This window comes from Emys orbicularis, chromosome 6, assembly GCF_028017835.1.
Source record: "Emys orbicularis isolate rEmyOrb1 chromosome 6, rEmyOrb1.hap1, whole genome shotgun sequence".
NCBI lineage: Eukaryota > Metazoa > Chordata > Testudines > Emydidae > Emys > Emys orbicularis.
Window position 1 is genome coordinate 2,581,238 of NC_088688.1, and position 19,262 is coordinate 2,600,499.

Genomic DNA, 19,262 nt, shown 5'->3' on the forward strand with positions numbered 1-19,262 from the left:
CCTAGTGTCGACAGGGCAAGCTGTAGTTCTAACCCCTGGTCCCTGCTGACCTGGCGCCGGAGCCAGCACTAAATGTGGGTGTTCCTGGCTCCTGGCACCGAGCTCCCCCACCTTTCTGTCTGAGCCGCAGCAGTTTCCCCCAACTACGCTGCACCCAGGGGCTGCAGGGGGGAGCAGTTCTCAGGGTGAAGGCAGCTTAGAAATGTCTCAGTGGAGAGAGGCAGGGGCAGGGCAGGGTACGCGTGTTCTCTTCAGTGAATGTCACAACAGACCAGGGAGGCCACGGCTGTGCTGGCTGGATTGTCAGGCCAGGGCAGGAGGGGGTCTGCTCAGGTATGGCTCTGCATCGGCACATGCCGGGCCTGGGCTGTGGGGAGAAGAGGGATCAGACCTAGCTGCCCTGGGGAGCTCTAAGCGGGGGTGGGGAAGGGTCTGGCATGGAGGAGAGGATCAGCTCCATGTGTAATCACAAGGCAGATGCGCTGGGAACTGCAGGGCTCTCTGTGCTTGGTGGGCTGATCTCCAGTGTTGGGCAGGAGCTCTCCCTGGGGCCGGCCATACAGGGTTTGTGTGGGGAGCTGTGGAGGGGATCTCTGCTCGGTGGGTTCGGAAGGCACAGGGCTGGGGGAGGGTGCCCCTAGCTGCAGGGTCTGAGTCTCCTGAGTCAGGGGGCTCTGGGAGGGGGTGTGCAGCCTGTCCAATCAAGAGGGAAGTGCATAGGCTCCTAGCCAATCGAAGTCAGGCGCTGCAGCTTCATGACCACCTGTGGTGTGAGGGGGGCAGGGGTGTGACCATGGAGTGGGGGCTTGTCTGTCTGGCCAGTCTGCCGCAAGCATGGGCCTCGGGCACGGTTGTGAGAAGCAATGGCAGTGGGCCGCTGATTGAGCCTCTAAGGAAGGGGGCGACACCCCCAGGGAGAGAGCTAGGGGGCAGGGCCTGCCCTGGGGGGGACCCTTCATAGAGTGAGGGAGTTGAGACACCCCCTCCCCCCAAGCAGGGGACCCTCCTAGATTGAGGTGCCTCTGGGTCATATTCCCCCTCATGTGCGTAGGGTGAGACTGACTGGGGAGATTCACCACCACCCCCCAACACACACACGGGTCTCTGGGGCTAGTCCCCAATAACGTCGCTGTGCCCCTGTTTTTTCAACTTCGTCTTTTCTAATGTATAAGTGAGTAATATTTCTCGCGTTTTTAAGGAAAAAGACACAATCTCCAGTAGTTGTAGGTGTTCTCCTGTAAACGTTTTGCTTCTCTACCAAAGAAAAATATAGAGAGGGACAGGGAAGTAATGAATCAGTTCATTAATCTGAAGAGAACAAACCTATAGAAGGCTAAAACTGACACCCTGAATAACTGATAGAACCAGCAACTGTCTAATCAATGAGAACTGCCATTGAGTTCAATCAGTTCACCCCTGAAATGGAACTGAAAGGCGGTGGGAGGAAATGGTTTTTCCCAAAGCGTAATTAGCCTGCGGAACTCTCTGCCACAGGCAGTCAGCAAGGTTCCAAACTTGGTAAGCTTCAAGGAGCGATGGTGCCGAGCAGGCAGGCGCTCAGTTCCCAAGGCCTCATCCGGTGCTTCAAGGAAAGCTGGGGCTTGACCTTAGGAGAGGGCAGCTCAGGGTCGACTCTGCAGGGATCAGAGCCTGCGGGGGGCTGCAAACCTGCAGCTTGGCTCGCTGAGCCCCTCCCAGCTTGGCTGGCCCCCCGGTCCCATTCCTCTCCCCAGGGGCTGGGTGGCTCCAGTGCTTGCTACGGTAGGGAGGTGAACAATGGAGGATGCTGGGGGTTCTCCCTGCATAGATGGGGGGCTCTGGGGGGAGGGCACGGTGTCCCTGTCTGCGTAGGGTTTTTATAGGTTCCAAGGCCAAAAGGGACCCCTGTGGCCACCTGGTCTGACCCTGTATAACACAAGCCCCTTGGACTGCCATGAATTAGTTAATTGCTGTTTGAACTAGAGCAGATCTTTTAGGGAAACATCCCAGCTTGATTTGAAAATGGTCAGTGATGGAGAATCTGCCACACCCCTGGGTAAACTGCTCCCGGGGTTAATTACCGTCACTGTTAAAATTTTACACTTTATTCCCAGTCTGAATCTGTCTAAGCAGCACATGTGCACAGGCCGGGCACTCCCGCCTTAGGTGTCCTGTCTCTGGCCTGCTCTGCTCTCCCTAGGGCCACGCTCCCTCTCCCCCTCGGGGGCTGGGATCTGCCTGGGGAGCCTTCCTGCTGCAGCAGAGCCCTCGGGGCTCGGGCAGTGCTGAACAGCGGCGAGCCAGCATGGCCACGGGGTGCTGACTGCAGCTGATGCGATGGGGGCTGAGTCTCTAGGGCACGGTGTGTGCTGGGCCAGGGCTGCACAGCATCTGCTTCTCCACTGGGCACATGCTGCCACCATGGGAAGGGAAAGAGGCTGATCCAGTGCCCCCCCTCCCATGCTGATCGGTTACTGGGGGGCTCCAGGACCATCCCTGGCCCCAGCCGGCTGCACGAATAAACGATATTCTCCTGCTGGAGAGCAGCAGGGGCTGAATTTGACTGGTGCCAACAGAGACCCGAGCAGGGCCTGGCCAACTTCCGGAACAGTGGCGGGTAGATGAAATAGCTCGGCACCCAGGCTGCTCTTAGGACGGCTCATTCCCCTGGTTGCCCGCCTGCATTTTTGGCATAGAGGCTGGTGGTTTTGTTGCACAGGGGAAGGGTTTAACCTGGCACTTGGCTGGTGCAATAGTAGATCAGCATTAATTTCCTTTGTGCTCTTATAGGGGGGTTAACACGACATGAGCTTTTAAAGCCCGTGTCATTGATGGCGACGTTGCCCAGGGTGGGGCCCGTGGCATGTGTGTTGGACACGCCACTGCTCTGATGTCGTGGGACGCCTATGCGTGTCAGGGCTGGGAGCTGAAGGGAGATACCACTAGGCTGTAGCACCCAGCTGCTCCAGTCAGAGTCAGGACCTCCTCATGCTGGGCACTGCCCAAAGACGGAGGCGGGCATGGCCCCGAAGAGGAGACAGTGGGAGGTGAGAACGTGGGCTGTGCCGATGTTAGATGAGATTATGCGTGGGGCTGTGCTGGGTGTAGCTGGTAACAGCCGGATCCGGGGAGGTTCCAGTTAGCTGTACACGGGCGTGAGGCAGGGCCAGCGCCGCTGGGGGTGGATGTTGAGAGTCCACACCAGCTGTATGGTAGCATCAAACCCTGCTCTGAGCTGGCATGTGCCCACGTGGACTTTGCTGCCCTCTCGTGACCACATGGCGGAATGTCAGCGCAGCGTCCACGGCCCAGGGCACAGACTGCAGCAGGCGGCCGGCGACCTGGGTGCTTGTTTATATCCAATTAGCTGAGAGCCTCTGCCCTATGATCCGGGTTCCAGCTGGTCCTGTGCCCGCACAAGAGCCAAGCCAACAGCTCCTGTGCCTTTGGGTGGGACAGCCCTCCGGCTCCAGGATGATGTGGCTCTGCCCTGGGAAGGGAGCGACAGCAGCCCCTGATCGTTGTTGATTTCTGCCTGTGCCCAGAGCTGTGCTATGTGCCTCCCAAAATACGGGCTAGGAGCTGACACCCTAAAGGGGCCCGAAGCGGCGGGGCGGGGGAGTGATGCCAGCGGGATGGCGAGAGCCAGGGGGTGCTGTCTGGCTTTGTGACTGAACGGATGGCTCAGCTGGGGAATTCCCTGTTGGCATGGCAGCAGATACGAGCATTAAGGGTGCTCTTGCCATTGGGGGCGGGGGGATGGGACCAGCAGATCAGCCCAACCCTCTCCATGCTACTCCTGGCCAGCAATGTCCCTGGACAATGTCACTTTTCGCCCTGCCGCTGGCAGGCTTCGGTCACTAGTGATGTCAGTAACGCCCCCGCAGCTCCCTGTGCCCTGGCTCGGGGAGTTGCCATCACAAAGGCAGAGTGACTGTGTTTCCCAGGGGTGGGGTTGGCAGAATCAGCATTTGTTAGCTTCAGGAAAAGCACAGTGTACACTGCACGTTGGCTGGCACAGCTCCCCCGACCCGGGTGTGATCCGGCCCAACAGCGCTGTGCTGGCAAAGGACGCTAGTGCCAGTGCCGTTGTACTGGCCGTACTGCACTCTTGTCGGGTTTAAGTTACATCCGCACTTGGGTGCTCCGCTGGACTAGTAACCCAGCATAGCCACACTGGCACAGCGCTCCAGCTTTGGTGGAGATCTGGTCTAAGAGTGAACATGGCAGAACATGCCGTTCAGAACCGACAGCTCATTGGATCAGTCTCCCCATCATTGGCATTGATCCATTTCCTCTCCTCCCAAAAGGAAGGGCCCTCCTCCTGCCAGAATCACTGTAATGCAATGCTAAACTGTATTATCCTGTTCAGCCACTGGGGCAGGCTGCTGGAACAATTTTCATAGAGGGGATGCTGAGAGCCATAAACTGTAAACCCTGTATATAATGGAAACCATTTCAAGCCAGGGGGTGCTGCAGCACCCCCCGCCTCCCTTGTTCCAGCACCTAGGCACTAGGACATGCTGTGTGCAACATACCCTACTTAAGCTCACAACACCTGTTACCCCAGAATTTGATCAAGCTAATTGCAGTCATATTGTGTGCATTCAGCCACCATGAATTAATAAAATGGAACGCCACTTAGTTAAGAGTTAATTTGGACGAGCAGGGCTTCTGGAGGCAAGGTCAAATGCTAGCTGCAGGCTTGCAGTTTCTGCTAATCAGAATCAGAGGCGGGGAGAAAAGAATCAAGAAACTATGAGATTGAAAGAAAATAAATGGATGGAGACCTTGAGTTTGGGTGCCCTTAATATAAAAGCTTCTTATAGCTAAGATTGTTAGGAATGTTTTGTTGATAAGTAGTTGATTGAAGTGAGGAGAAGTGATGGCCCAGTAGGGGGTCACTATGAGCTATATGTTTTGTAAAAATTAGTTACAAAAAGACTAGATAATAGAGTGGCGGGGAAGTGACGGGCCATTGCTGACCTGCTGCTAATTACTTGATACCATCTCAGATTTTAGGTAATTATTTGGGATTGCTTATGTCTGTGTGTGCTTAAATCTAATAAATAGTAGTTTTAGATAAGAGCACGCTTACTTGTATTAATATTTCATCAGCCGAAAGCACTGTGTTCCCATTGATTTATTCCTGATACCGCCTGGAGTGAAACAGTTAAGTTACCACTGCTTGGGTTCTGAAAACCTTGGGTAACACACCCATTGCTAGCACTGCATTAAAGTGCGCACATCTCTGGTATATCTCTCAGGGGAGGAAGTGCTGTAGACAGTCCATGTCTGGTACAAGAGCCTGACCTGCCAGTAGCAACCCTGCAAACTATCATGTACAAGGTGTACATGACATGGTGTCAGACGTAAATTAGGGCCAGATGAGAACAGAAAGAGAAAGAACAAAGGTTGCAGGATCTCATCAACATACCACACAGAGAACTTCACCTCTGATAGGCCTTCAGAATGGACGGTCTGGAAGCAGTGTTTTGCAAGATTTTGCATTGCTACAAAACTCCCTAAAGAAACTGGAGATATTCAGGTATCTTCTTTAACTTATGGTATGGGGATGCAGGCAGACCATATCTTTATCTTTACTGAAGACAGTCACAAAGATGACTATGAAAGAGTTTTGGCTATGTTTGATGCATGCTTAATACTTCAGAGAAATGTGGTTTACGAAAGAGCATGTTTTCACCTGGGAATTCAAGAACCAAGAGAAAATGTTGAATGTTTTATAAGAGTTCTGCGTCCATTGGCTGAAAACTATGATTTTTGGACCTGCAAAACATGAAAATATGAGAGACAGGCTGGGTTATTGGGTTAACAGACAAGAACCTCTCGCAGCAGCTGTGATTAAAGACAGTTAAATCTACCCACGCCTATACAGATAGCAAAGCCGTCTGAACTAGTCAAACAGCAGAACAAAAGGCAGGAGGCAACATGAAAAACTTGAAACTAGTTTAGAAGCTGTAAACATATCCAGCATGAGGACTAGAAGTCATTACCATAAAATCCCTGAGGCTGTGAAGACATTCCAAGCAAACTACAAAGCCTTTCAGAATAAATATACAAGATATGGAAAAATACATAGCCCAGTAGATGTATGTTTAGCCAGAGGCATATGGTGTAATAAATGCACAAAATATGGACATTTTGCATCTGTTTGCACCAAGGCAGTGAGGGAGGTGACTAATATTACAGACAATCAAGAGCCATTTTTTCTGGGATCTATCACATATGATAACACAGAGCCTGCCTGGAGAGTGAAGTTAAATATTCAGGGCAAGACTAATGACTTTAAAATTGACTCAGGAGAAGATGTAAGTCCCTTCTGAGATGATAGTTACAATCACCTTCAACCCCTCCCAGGGCTGGAATCACCTGACCCAGCTCTGACTAGCCTTGGAGGTATTCTGAACTGCATAAGAACTTAAGAACGGCCGTCCTGGGTCAGACCAAGAGTCCATCTAGCCCAGTATCCTGTCTTCCGACAGTGGCCAATGCCAGGTGCCCCAGAGGGAATGAACAGGGAATCATCAAGTGATCCATTCCCTGTTGCCCATTCCTAGCTTCTGGCAAACAGAGGTTAGGGATACCATCCCTACCCATCCTGGCTAATAGCCATTGATGGACCTGTCCTCCATGAATTTATCTAGTTCTTTTTTGAACCCTGTTATAGTCTTGGCCTTCACAACATCCTCTGGCAAAGAGTTCCACAGGTTGACTGCGTTGTGTGAAGAAATACTTCCTTTTGTTTGTTTTAAACCTGCTGCCTATTAATTTCATTTGGTGACCCTAGTTCTTGTATTATGAGAAGGAGTAAATAACACTTCCTTATTTACTTTCTCCACATCAGTCATGATTTTATAGCCCTCTATCATATCCCCCCTTAGTCGTCTCTTTTTCAAGCTGAAAAGTCCCAGTCTTATTAATCGCTCCTCATATGGAAGCTGTTCCATACCCCTAATCATTTTTGTTGCTCTTTTCTGAACCTTTTCCAATTCCAATATAGCTTTTTTGAGATGGGGCGACCACATCTGCACACAGTATTCAAGCTGTGGGCGTACCATGGATTTATACAGAGGCAATATGATATTTTCCTTCTTATTATCTATCCCTTTCTTAATGATTCCCAACATTGTTTGCTTTTTTGACTGCCGCTGCACATTGGATTTTTTCAGAGAACTACCCACAATGACTCCAAGATCTCTTTCTTGAGTGGTAACAGCTAATTTAGACCCCATCATTTTATATGTAGAGTTGGGATTATGTTTTCCAATGTGCATTCCTTTGCATTTATCAACAGTGAATTTCATCTGCCATTTTGTTGCCCAGTCACCCAGTTTTGAAAGATCCTTTTTTAGCTCTTCACAGTCTGCCTGGGACTTAACTATCTTGAGTAGTTTTGTTTCAGAGTAGCAGCTGTGTTAGTCTTTATCCGCAAAAAGACAGGAGTACTGAGCCATTACACACATTGAATCTATTTCCCCATGTTAAGTATCCTCACACCTTCTTGTCAAACTGTCTGAAATGGGCCATCTTGATTATCACCACAAAAGTTTTTTTTCTCCTGCTGATAATCGCTCATCTTAATTAATTAGCCTCTTAGAGTTGGTTGGCAACTCCCACCTTTTCATGTTCTCTGTATGTGTGTATATATCTCCTTACTATATGTTCCATTCTATGCATCCGATGAAGTGGGCTGTAGCCCACGAAAGCTTATGCTCAAATACATTTGTTAGTCTCGAAGGTGCCACAAGTACTCCTGGTTTTTTTGAGTAGTTTTGTATCATCTGCAAATTTTGCCACCTCACTGTTTACCCCTTTTTCCAGATCATTTATGAGTATGTTGAATAGGACTGGGCCCAGTACAGACCCCTGGGGGACACCACTATTTACCTCTCTCCATTCTGAAAACTGACCATTTATTCCTACCCTTTGTTTCCTATCTTTTAACCAGTTACCAATCCATGAGAGAACCTTCCCTCTTTCCCATGACAGCTTACTTTGCGTAAGAGACTTTGGTGAGGGACCTTGTCAAAGGCTTTCTGAAAATCTAAGTACACTATATCCACTGGATCCCCCTTGTCCACATGCTTGTTGACCCCCTCAGAGAATTCTAGTAGATTGGTGAAGCATGATTTCCCTTTACAAAAAACATGTTGACTCTTTCCCAACAAGTTATGTTCATCTATGTGTCTGACAATTTTGTTCTTTACTATAGTTTCAATCAGTTTGCCAGGTACTGAAGTCAGGCTTGCTGGCCTGTAATTGCCAGGATCACCTCTGGAGCCCTTTTTAAAAATTGGCATTACGTTAGCTATCCTTGTCATTTGGTACAGAAGCTGATTTAAATGATAGGTTACAGATGACAGTTAGTAGTTCTGCAATTTCACATTTGGGTTCCTTCAGAACTCTTGGGGGAATACCATCTGGTCCTGGTGACTTCTTACTGTTTAGTTTATCAGTTTGTTCCAAAACTTCCTCTAATGATACCTCAATCTGGGACAGTTCCTCAGATTTGTCACCTAAAAAGAATGGCTCAGGTTTGGGAATCTCCCTCACATCCTCAACCGTGAAGACCGATGCAAAGAATTCATTTAGTTTCTCCGCAATGGCCTTGTTGTCCTTGAGTGCTCTGTCGCAGAGTGTGGGGGACTCAGGGCCCTGTACCCCCGGCTTCCTGCGATTCACCATGACTCTCAGCCAGCCAGTAAAGCAGAAGGTTTATTTAGACGACAGGAACACAGTCCAAGACAGGTCTTGCAGGCACAGACAACAGGATCCCCCTCAGTTAGGTCCATCTTGGGGTCCCCGGGCACCCCAGCCCCCTTGGGAGGTCAGAGCCCCGTCTGCCTCCCAGCCATATCACCAGCCAGCTCCTGAAAACCCTCTCTTCAGCAACCCCTCCCACAGCCCTTTGTTCAGTTTCCCAGGCAAAGGTGTCACCTGGCCTCTCACCCCTTCCTGGGTTCTCATGTTACATGCTCAGGTATTCTCGTCGGTCAGTCTCCCATCCCCCAATGCAGACCATCCTAGCCACACTACCCTGTCAGCATTCAAAGACCACAGTAAGAACAGTCCCAGTTCGTCACATGCTCCTTTAGGATCTTGATCATCCAGTGGCTCTACTGGTTGTTTAGCAGACTTCCTGCTTCTGATGTACTTAAAAAAATTTTGCTATTACTTTTTGAGTCTTTGGCTAGCTGTTCTTCAAATTCTTTTTTGGCCTTCCTAATTATATTTTTACACTTCATTTGCCAGAGTTTATGCTCCTTTCTATTTTCCTCACTAGGATTTAACTTTCACTTTTTAAAGGATATCTCTTTGCCTCTCACTGCTTCTTTTACTTTGTTGTTTAGCCACGGTGGCTTTTTTTTGGTTCTCTTACTAGGTTTTTTAATTTGGGGTTTACATTTAAGTTGAGCCTCTATTATGGTGTCTTTAAAAAGTTTCCATGCAACTTGCAGGGATTTCTCTTTTGGCGCTGTACCTTTTAATTTCTGTTTGACTACTTCATTTTTGTGTAGTTCCCCTTTCTGAAATGAAATGCTACCGTGTTGGGCTGCTGTGATGTTTTTCCCACCACAGGGATGTTAAATTTAATTATATGATGGTCACTATTACCAAGCGGTCCAGCTCTACTCACCTCTTGGACTAGATCCTGTGCTCCACTTAGGACTAAATCAAGAATTGCCTCTCCTCTTGTGGGTTCCAGGACTAGCTGCTACAAGCAGCAGTCATTTAAGGTGTCAAGAAACTTTATCTCTGCAGCCCGTCCTGAGGTGACATGTACCCAGTCAATATGGGGATAGCTGAAATCCCCCATTATTATTGAGGTTTTTATTTGTATAGCCGGTCTTATCTCCCTGAGCATTTCACAATCACTATCACCATCCTGGTCAGGTGGTCAGTAATCTACCCCTACTGCTATATTCTTATTATTAGAGCATGGAATTATTATCCATAGGGATTCTATGGTACAGTTTGGTTCATTTAAGATTTTTACTTCATTTGATTCTACGTTTTCTTTCACATATAGTATCACTCCCCCACCAGCACGACCTGTTCTGTCCTTACGATATATTTTATACCCTGGTATTACTGTCTCCCATTAATTACCCTCATTCCACCAAGTTTCTGTGATGCCTATTATATCAATAGCCTCATTTAATACAAGGCACTCTAGTTCACCTATCTTATTATTTAGACTTCTAGCATTGGTATATAACAGGGGTAGGCAACCTATGGCACACGTGCCGAAGGCGGCACACGAGCTGATTTTCAGTGGCACTCACACTGCCCGGGTACTGGCCACTGGTCCGGGGGGCTCTGCATTTTAATTTAATTTTAAATGAAGCTTCTTGAACATTTTAAAACCCTTATTTACTTTACATACAACAATAGTTTAGTTATATATTATAGACTTATAGCAAGAGACCTTCTAAAAATGTTAAAATATATTGCTGGCACACAAAACCTTAAATTAGAGTGAATAAATGAAGACTCGGCACACCACTTCTGAAAGGTTGCCGACCCCTGGTATATAAGCACTTTAAAAACTTGTCACTTTTTAGCTGTCTGCCATTACATGATGTAAGTGAGTGAGACTTTTTTCCATTTGACTTTCCTTTCATTTTTTTTTCATTTCATTTCATTCAGTACTCGGTAAATTGGTAGAAACTATAGTAAAGAACAGAATTATCAGACCCATACATGAACACGATTTGTTGGGGAAGAATCAACACAGCTTTTATAGTGGGAGATCATGCCTCACCAATCTATTAGAATTTTTTGTGGGGAGTCAGCAAGCGTGTGGATAAGGACGATTCAGTCAATATAGTGTACATGGAATTTTAGAAAGCCTTTGACAAGGCCCCTCACCAAAGGCTCTTAAGGAAACTATGTAGTCATGGGATAAGAGGGAAGGTTTTCTCATGGATCAGTAGCTGATTAAAAGACAGGAAACATAGAATAGGACTAAATAATCAGTTTTCACAAAGGAGAGAGGTAAACAGCGGGATCCCCCAGGAAAGGATCTATAATGTGACCTGTGCTGTTCAATGTATTAATTAATGATCTGGAAAAAGGAGTCAGGGCCGGCTCTGGCTTTTTTGCCGCCCCAGGCAAAAAAGCCTCCGCCGCGCCCCCCCCCCCCCCCCCCGCGCGGGGGGGGGGGGGGGCGGCGAGCCCCGGCGGGGGCTCCGCTCTCCCGCCGCGGGGAGGGCGGCCGGAGCCCCGGGGCGAGGGTGGCGAGCCCCGGCGGGGGCTCCGCTCTCCCCCCGGCGGCCGGGGGGAGGGCGCCGGAGGAGAGGGCGGCCGGAGCCCTGGGAGGAGGGTGGCGAGCCCCGGCGGGGGCTCGGCTCTCCCCCCCCCCCCCGGCGGCCAGAGCGCCGGGGGCAGGGCGGCGAGAGGGCGGCGAGCCCCGGCTGGGGCTCGGCTCTCCCCCCGGCGGCCAGAGCGCAGGGCGGCGAGCCCCGGCGGGGGCTCGGCTCTCCCCCCCCCCGCGGCCAGAGCGCCGGGGGCAGGGCAGCGAGAGGGCGGCGAGCCCCGGCTGGGGCTCGGCTCTCCCCCCGGCGGCCAGAGCGCAGGGCGGGCTCGCCGCTCTCCCCCCGGCACCCGGGGCGAGGGCGCGGGGGGGAGGGCGGCCAGAGCGCCGGGGGGAGGGTGGCGAGCCCGGCTGTGGCCCCACTCTCCCCGGCGGCCCGAGCGCCGCGCCGCCCCCCTCCAGGTGCCGCCCCAAGCACCAGCTTGGTTGCCTGGTGCCTGGAGCCGGCCCTGAAAGGAGTGAACAGTGAAATGGTAAAGTTTGCAGACGATACAAAATTATTCAAGATCGTCAAGTCCAAAGCAGACTGCGAAGAACTACAAAGGGATATTGCTAAACTGGGTGATGGGGCAACACAATGGCAGATGAAATTCAGTGTTTATAAATGCAAAAATCATGCACGTTGGAGAACATAATCCCAACTATACATATACAATTTTTGGGGTCTAAATTAGCTGTTACCACTCAAGAAAGAGATCTTGGAGTCATCATGGATAATTCTCTGAAAACATCTGCTCAATGAGCAGAAGCAGTCAAAAAGGCTAACAGAATCTTAGGCACTATTAGGAAAGGGATAGAAAGACAGAAAATATCATAATGCTACTCTCTAAATCAGGGGTGGGCAAACTTTTTGGCCTGAGGACCACATCGGGGTTCCGAAACTATATGGCGGGCCCGGTAGGGAAGGCTGTGCCTCCTCAAACAGCCTGGCCCCTGCCCCCTCCCCGCCCCCTGCCTGCCTCCCTCAGAACCCCTGCTCCATCCAACCCCCCCCCTGCTCCTAACCGCCCCTCTGGGACCCCACCTCCTATGCAACCCACCCTGCTCCCTGACTGCTTCGACCCCTATCCACACCCCTGCCCCCTGACAGTCCCCCTGGGACTCCCACGCCTAGCTAACCGCCCCCTGTCCTCTGACTGCCCCCTGGGACTCCCCGCCCCCTTTCCATGCCGCTCAGAGCACCAGGACTGGCAGCCGCGCCGCTTGGCCGGAGCCAGCCATGCCACTGCGCAGTCTAGAGCACCGGGGCAGGCCAGCAGCTCTCGCAGCTGCACTGTCCAGCAGGAGCTCGCAGCCCCGCTGCCCAGAGCACTGGCGGCACGGCGAAATGAGGCTGCAGGGGAATGGGGGACAGCAAGGGAGGGGCCGGGAGCTCAAGGGCCAGGCAAGATGGTCCCGCAGCCCGGATGTGGCCCGTAGTTTGCCCACCTCTGCTCTAAATCCATGGTGTGCCCACACTTTGAGTATTGTGTGTAGTTCAGATCAGCCTATCTCAAAAAGTCTGGAAAAGGTTCAGAGAAGTGCAACAAAGATGATCAAAGATATAGAGCAGCTTCCTTATGAGGAGAGACTAAAAAGATGAGGGTGGTTCAGCTTAGAAAAGAGATGATTAAAGGGGGATATGATAGAGGTCTATACCATCATGACTGGTGTGGAGAAAGTGAATAAAGAAATGTTTTATTTACCCTTTTCCACAATACTAAAACCAGAGGTCACCCGATAAAATTAATTGACAGCAGGTTTAATACAAACAAAAGGAAGTACTTTTCTACACAACACGCAATTAACCTGTGGAATTCATTGTCATGAGTTGTTGTGATGGCCAAAAGTATAATGGGTTCAAAAAAGAACTAGATAAGTTCTTGGAGGATAAGTTCATCAATGGCTATTAGCCAAGATGGTCAGAGATGCAACTCCACGCTTGGAGCAACCCCTAAACCTCTGACTGCCAGATGACAGGGTGAATCTCTCGGAAGCTCTGGTATAGGCCACTGTCTGAGACAGGCTACTGGGTTAGATGGACCATTGGTCTGACCCAGTCTGTATCTTACGGATCTCACAGAGGAGAGAGAAGTCCTCTGGATCCATTCACTGAGGAAACCCCTTGTGGCGTAGGGGTGTTTTCATGAATGTTTGGATGCTGGTTCTTGTGAAACCAGCCAGTTCTGCAACAGACTGAACATTGGAGGAAAAACCTACTTTATAGGCGAGGTAACTATTAATAAATGGAGACCCAGCTTTGCGTTGTGTGATTTAGTTTTGTGTTGTAACCAATTGTTTCCATCACTTTCTCTCATTTCTAGTTAAATCTTTATCCTTTCTTAAATAAACCTACTTTTGTTTTATTGTAAGTGCTCACAAAGCTGTGTGTTACACAGGAGCAATGGTTTAAGGCAGGGGTTCTCAACCCCATTGCACCGCGACCCCCTTCTGATAATACAAATTACTACATGACCCCAATAGGGGGGACCGAAGCCTGAGCCTGCCCCAGCCCCACCGCCCCAGCTGGGGGAGCCAAAGCCCCAGCCTCGCAGTCCTGGGTGGGGGGCCTGTAACCTGAGCTCCGCCACCCATGGCCGAAACCCTTCAGTTTTGGCTTCAGCCCTTCGTCCCAGCAAGTCTAAACCAGCCCCGGTGACCCCATTAAAACAGGGTCACGACCCACAGTTTGAGAACCGCTGGTTTAAGGTGAAGCCAGTAAACGGGGCAGAGGATGTGGAATTTCAGTGTGTAGTCAGCGGCAGGGGCTGGATATCACCAGGGAGCGATTCAGAGGGATTCGGGACTGGGGTGCACCTATTGCTAACCTGCAGGGCGAGGACACGGCTGGCCTAGCCCAGAGTGGGGTGCTTGACTGGCCGGCGGAGTTAAAGAGCTGACACCCAGCCAGGCAGAGCCAAGACTCCCTCATGCAGGTCAGTCTAAGCATGGATTTGCTGCAGGAAACTTTCCAGGCCTGGTCTCCCTGTGCTGCCCTCTCAGATCATCTAGTGCAGACCCTTCTCTGCCCCTTCACACAGCCTCACCTGCAACGTGGAACAGCCTCTGCCTAGCAGTCTGCTTCGTTCATTCTCCATCCCTTCAGATCCTACCTGAGCACAGACCGTAGCACTGCTCTCTTCTCCGCGGCTCATAATTCCGTCTCCTCTCATTACTTGAGGTCTGTAAGGATTGGGGGATGCAGTGGGCATGAAAGTGACTGTGCACCATAGACTTGTGTCACCACCAAAGCTGGGCCTGTGAGCCATCCAACCACTGAGTCATTGTGCCCAGGGTCCCCAGCTGGCCTCCTTGGATGAGCTCCAACTGGCAGACACTTATCAAGCTGCTGGACCAGCCCCAAACTTTGGGTGCCATGTGCTCTCGGCTTGCTGGGGCAAGGCAGAATTCAGGCACTGTCTCTGGGCCACTAGGCACATATGTCAGGTGCAGCTCCAGGATCTGACACCCCTCTTGGCAGTGGGGACCCCATAGTCCAGATGCCTAGGTAGGCCCTGACACTAATGCTGGTTTTCCCAACACTCCCACGCAGCTGCTGCATGTTCTCAGAGTTCCGCCGTGGCTGCTGACGACCCTGGTTTACTGTTTCCCCCTTCTGGACCCACCTGGCAGTGTAAACAAGTAACTCACAGGCTCTGCGAAGGAATTTCTGAACCCATGACACACTTTACTTTTAGATAGCACGGATCTATGGAAAGCAACAAATCTCCATGCAGACCCCTGCCTCAGTTTCCTCACCACTGCAAGTGTCTGTCAGTGTCTTTACAGGGGACCCAGGATTATTCCTGCTCAACTTTATCTCCATCGCATCTCCCAGCAGTCCCGCCCTCTGCTAGCAATGGCTGATGAGAAAAACCTCCCTTTTATAACAGTTGCAATCCCCCTTGTCACACTGTGACCACCTGCCCTGACTTTCTTGCCTGGTTACCAGCTCACTAGAAGAGGTTTCCCCAGGTGTCACCAGCTCATTGTCCTGCCAGGGCAGATTAGTCAATTGATGATTGTCCCCTTAGGACAAGAAGGATGATGCAAGGATGCAGCGAAAGACACCCGGCATGCCCAGCGTTCGTGCAGTCTCACTGGAATTCATCACTCCACATGGACCGATGGCCAGCAGGTCACACAACGCAGACCTGGATTGCAAAGCATGGCCTGAGATGTTGTGTGCAGTGTCCCTAGCCAGCCGCCGCTGGGCAACTAGGCCTCTGCTGAGACCCGGTGCTCTCAGCACAGCGATGCTGCCAATCCGGGGGGGGGGGGGGGGTCTGGGGTCCCTGCTGAGGCTGGCTGCTCTCAGCTGCAGCGAGGTGGGACTGGGAGGCGCTTTCTGAGCCCAGGGGCTCATTCACTGCCCGCCTCTGACCCAAGGAGCAGAGAAACCAGCAGCAGCCCGGACCTCCCCAAGGGGTTAATATTGGTCTGTCAATCACCTTACTTCCCTTCCTGATTGGCTGAATCTGTCCAGGTTTTACTGGGCCTTAGCTACTGGTGGGGACGTTACTAGGCAGGATAGCAATGAGGGCGGACCCTGCCTGCCTCATTTTTCCATTGGTGTATTTTTGTGATTGGCCGTAGGTTCCGTGTTGCCGGGTAGAGTCACCCCTCTTCCTTGGGCACTGTGATTGGCGGAGAAGGTGGCGGTTGGAGCTTTCTGATTGGCCAGAGCAATATGATTTTTTCCACTGGCTGCTCTGCTGCCGGCCTAAATTTCTGATTGGCGGGCGCGGCGTGTTGCTAGGCAGAGTAGCCGGCGCAGGGCGGAGCTCCCCTTCCGATGAGTCGGCTCTGAGTGTTCAGTCAGAGCGAAGCGCCCGGAGCCGCCGCCAGCCCGAGCCGAGACCGCCGGGGAGACCGCGAGACCCGCCGCCGCCAGCCCCGCTCCGAGGAGCCGCCCGCCCGCCCGCCATGGCTTCGGGATCCGAGTAAGTGCGGGGCCGCCCGGCGGGGAGGGGCCGAGCCCCGCCCCAACCCCCCCCGCGCGGCCCGGCCCGGCCCGGTCCCCTCCCCCGCCGCCCGGCCCGAGGGCGGCCACTGCGGCTAGGCCCGGCCCGGCCCGGCGGAGCCGCGGCGCCGGTAGGCCCCGGCCCGGGCCCGAGCGGCCGCACACCGGGGTGGGCGAAGCGCCTGGGGCCTGCCCCGGAACCGAGCCCGGCCCGAGCCGCGGCCCCCCGCGCCGAGCCCCGCCGGAGGCGGCCGGGCGGGTAGCGGGGGCCGGGCTGCGGCCCGGCCGGGCCCGATCCTGCTGTGTCATGCAGGCCCCGAGGGGGCGGAGCCGGGGGTGGGCCCGGCCTGTGGGGCCTAGGCCTGCCCGCCACCGGGAGCCCCGCCGAGCCAGCGGCCGGGGCCCCTCTTCCGCCGGCCGGCCCCGGCTCCCCAGCCCTGCTCGGCGGGAGCCAGGCGCCCCGGATCGGAGCCGTGTGCGGGGCAGTGGCGGGGGAGCCCCGGCTGGAGCGGGCCTGGCGGCAGGGGCCGATGCTCGGGGAGTCGCTGCGGCCAGCGCACGCCCGCGCCTGGCTTCCCCTGCCCCTCGGTGCACTTCCTGCTGCTCCAGAAATGCCGAGTCATGTGGTTACAAGATGGTGGGGCGCTCGGGCTCCTGCCCCCCCGCCGTCTCCTCCCCCAGGCCGCCTCTTCTCCGCTTACAGCTCGGGGGGGGGGGGGGTCTCCCCTCTTCTGAATGAGAAATCAGCCTCATTGTGGCCATTAGTAAACGGAGCCCTCCAGGGGCTAGGGCTCGCACTCGGCCTGCTGGGCAGCGAGCCCTCCCACCGCTTTATTTTCATCTTGTTCTTTCAAGGGGGGGGGGGGTATTTCCACCTCTTGGCACTGAATTCTGAAGACACCCTGGACTCTGGGATAGTGTAGCCCAGCGGCTCTCACCCTTTCCAAACAACTGTTCCCCTTTCAGGAGTCTGATTTGTCTTGCGTACCCCCAAGTTTCACCTCACTTAAAACCTCCTGGCTTACAAAACCAGACATACAAATACAAAAGTGGCACCGCACACTATTAGTGGAAAATTGCTGACTTTCTCATTTTACCAGATAATTATAAAATCAATTGGAATATAAATATTGTACTTATATTTCAGTGTCAAGTATATAGAACAGTATAAACAAGTCATTATCTGTATGAAATTTTAGTTTGTACTGATTTTGCTAGTGCTTTTTAATATAGCCTGATGCAAAACTAGACAAATATCTAGATGAGTTGATGTATCCCCTGGAAGACCTCTGCGTACCCCCAACGGTACATGTACCCCTGCTTGAGAACCATTGGCATACCCCTTGGGAACCCACAGGACAGCAGTTGTGGGAAGGTTTTGGTTTTTAGACTCTGTTAGGGCATAGAAGGAAATGGCAGATTTTTGGGAAGTTGATGGCCATCAGCACCTCCAACCAAAATACCACAGACTAAAAAATCATACTGATTGTCCTAAAAACAAATTCAGAGTAACCAGATAGATGGAAATGGGAACCAGGGTGGATTTGATTTAAATCACTAGTCAGGAAGACTCGATTTAATCATGGATTTCTACGTAAAAGTGCATTCTTGTTGGTTGTTATACCCTTAATACATATTCTTCACAACTCAGAGATAGATGTAGGTTTCATTTTTAGAAGGTACACACTAGACATTTTTAAAATGATTTATTTTGAAAACTTTTCGGATTAGTTTTACAGCTATATCAGAAAACGAATGATTGTTTGATTATTTCATTTACCAGAGGTAATTGAAGCAGATATTTATGAAGTCATTGGGAGGTGAACTATCTCCAATTCAAGGGGTTAATCATTAATATTTGGAGGATTGCTTGCCATGTTGTAATAGGAGGAGAACATCACCAGACAGACATTTAAATTGTTTTATTTAACTAAAACAACGTTATGTATTTTTTTTTCTTCAACAGCAAACATAATATTTTAACAAAACAAGCATATAAATTTCTAAATTTTGTTAAACATTCAAGTTTTTAAAAATCAGGTTTGTTTTTGTTAAAATTATTTTTAACTAAAATAGTTAAATGAAATATTTTAAAAAAACAAACAAATTAAATTGACTATGTCAGCCAGGTCAACATGAGAAACTTAAAATATTGACTTCTGCAGCTAACTCAGTCATCTTCATCTTTATTTTCCTGTTTGTTCATAATCTGGAAAAGAAAAACAAGCTTTCCTGCTTTTTCAGGTCCCAAACAATTTTTCAATTTGGAATGAATTAGTCCAAAGGAAGAAAATATTCTTTCTACACCGGCAGAAGAAGCTACTGCTATTAAAAGGTTTCAGAGTGGTAGCTGTGTTAGTCTGTATCAGCAAAAATGAGGAATCCTAGTGGCACCTTAGAGACTAACAAATTTATTTGGGCATAAGCTTTCGTGGGCTAAAACTCACTTCATTAGATGCATGGAGTGAAAAATACAGTACTGCTTACTGTATTTTTCACTCAATGCATCTGATGAAGTGGGTTTTAGCCCACAAAAGCTTATGCCTAAATAAATTCGATAGTCTCTAAGGCCTGGTCTACACTGGGGGGGATCAATCTAAGTTACACAACTTCAGCTACGTGAATAACATAGCTGAAGTCAACGTACTTAGATCTACTTACCACAGTGTCTTCACTACGGTAGGTCGACTGACGCTCCCCCGTTGACTCCGCCTATGCTTCTCGCTCTGGTGGAGTACTGGAGTTGACGGGAGAGCGCTCAGCGGTCGATTTATCGCGTCTTCACTAGATGTGATAAATCGACCCCCCCATTGGACTGATCGTTCCAGAGGTAAATGTAGACATGCCCTAAGGTGCCACAAGGACTCCTCGTTTTTGCTGTTAAAAGTGAGATTATCACTTCAACAACATCGCTGAATCCAAGTGCTTAAGTTACTTCCACCAGTTCACTGGTTTGACTTTCTTTAAAACATCATCGGCAAACATATATTTCTTGAGTGCTTC

General features: G+C 50.9%; 1 protein-coding gene across 1 annotated transcript in view; it reads left to right on the top strand.

Moving 5' to 3' along the window:
• The first annotated feature begins 16,094 nt into the window (after positions 1-16,094).
• VCP (valosin containing protein) overlaps positions 16,095-19,262 on the top strand; it is a 32,673-nt gene continuing 29,505 nt past the window's right edge. The window contains exon 1 of the mRNA XM_065407002.1: positions 16,095-16,239. Within this exon, the coding sequence (XP_065263074.1) occupies positions 16,223-16,239 (17 nt within the window). The 5' untranslated portion in view covers positions 16,095-16,222. The remainder of the gene's footprint in view (positions 16,240-19,262) is intronic.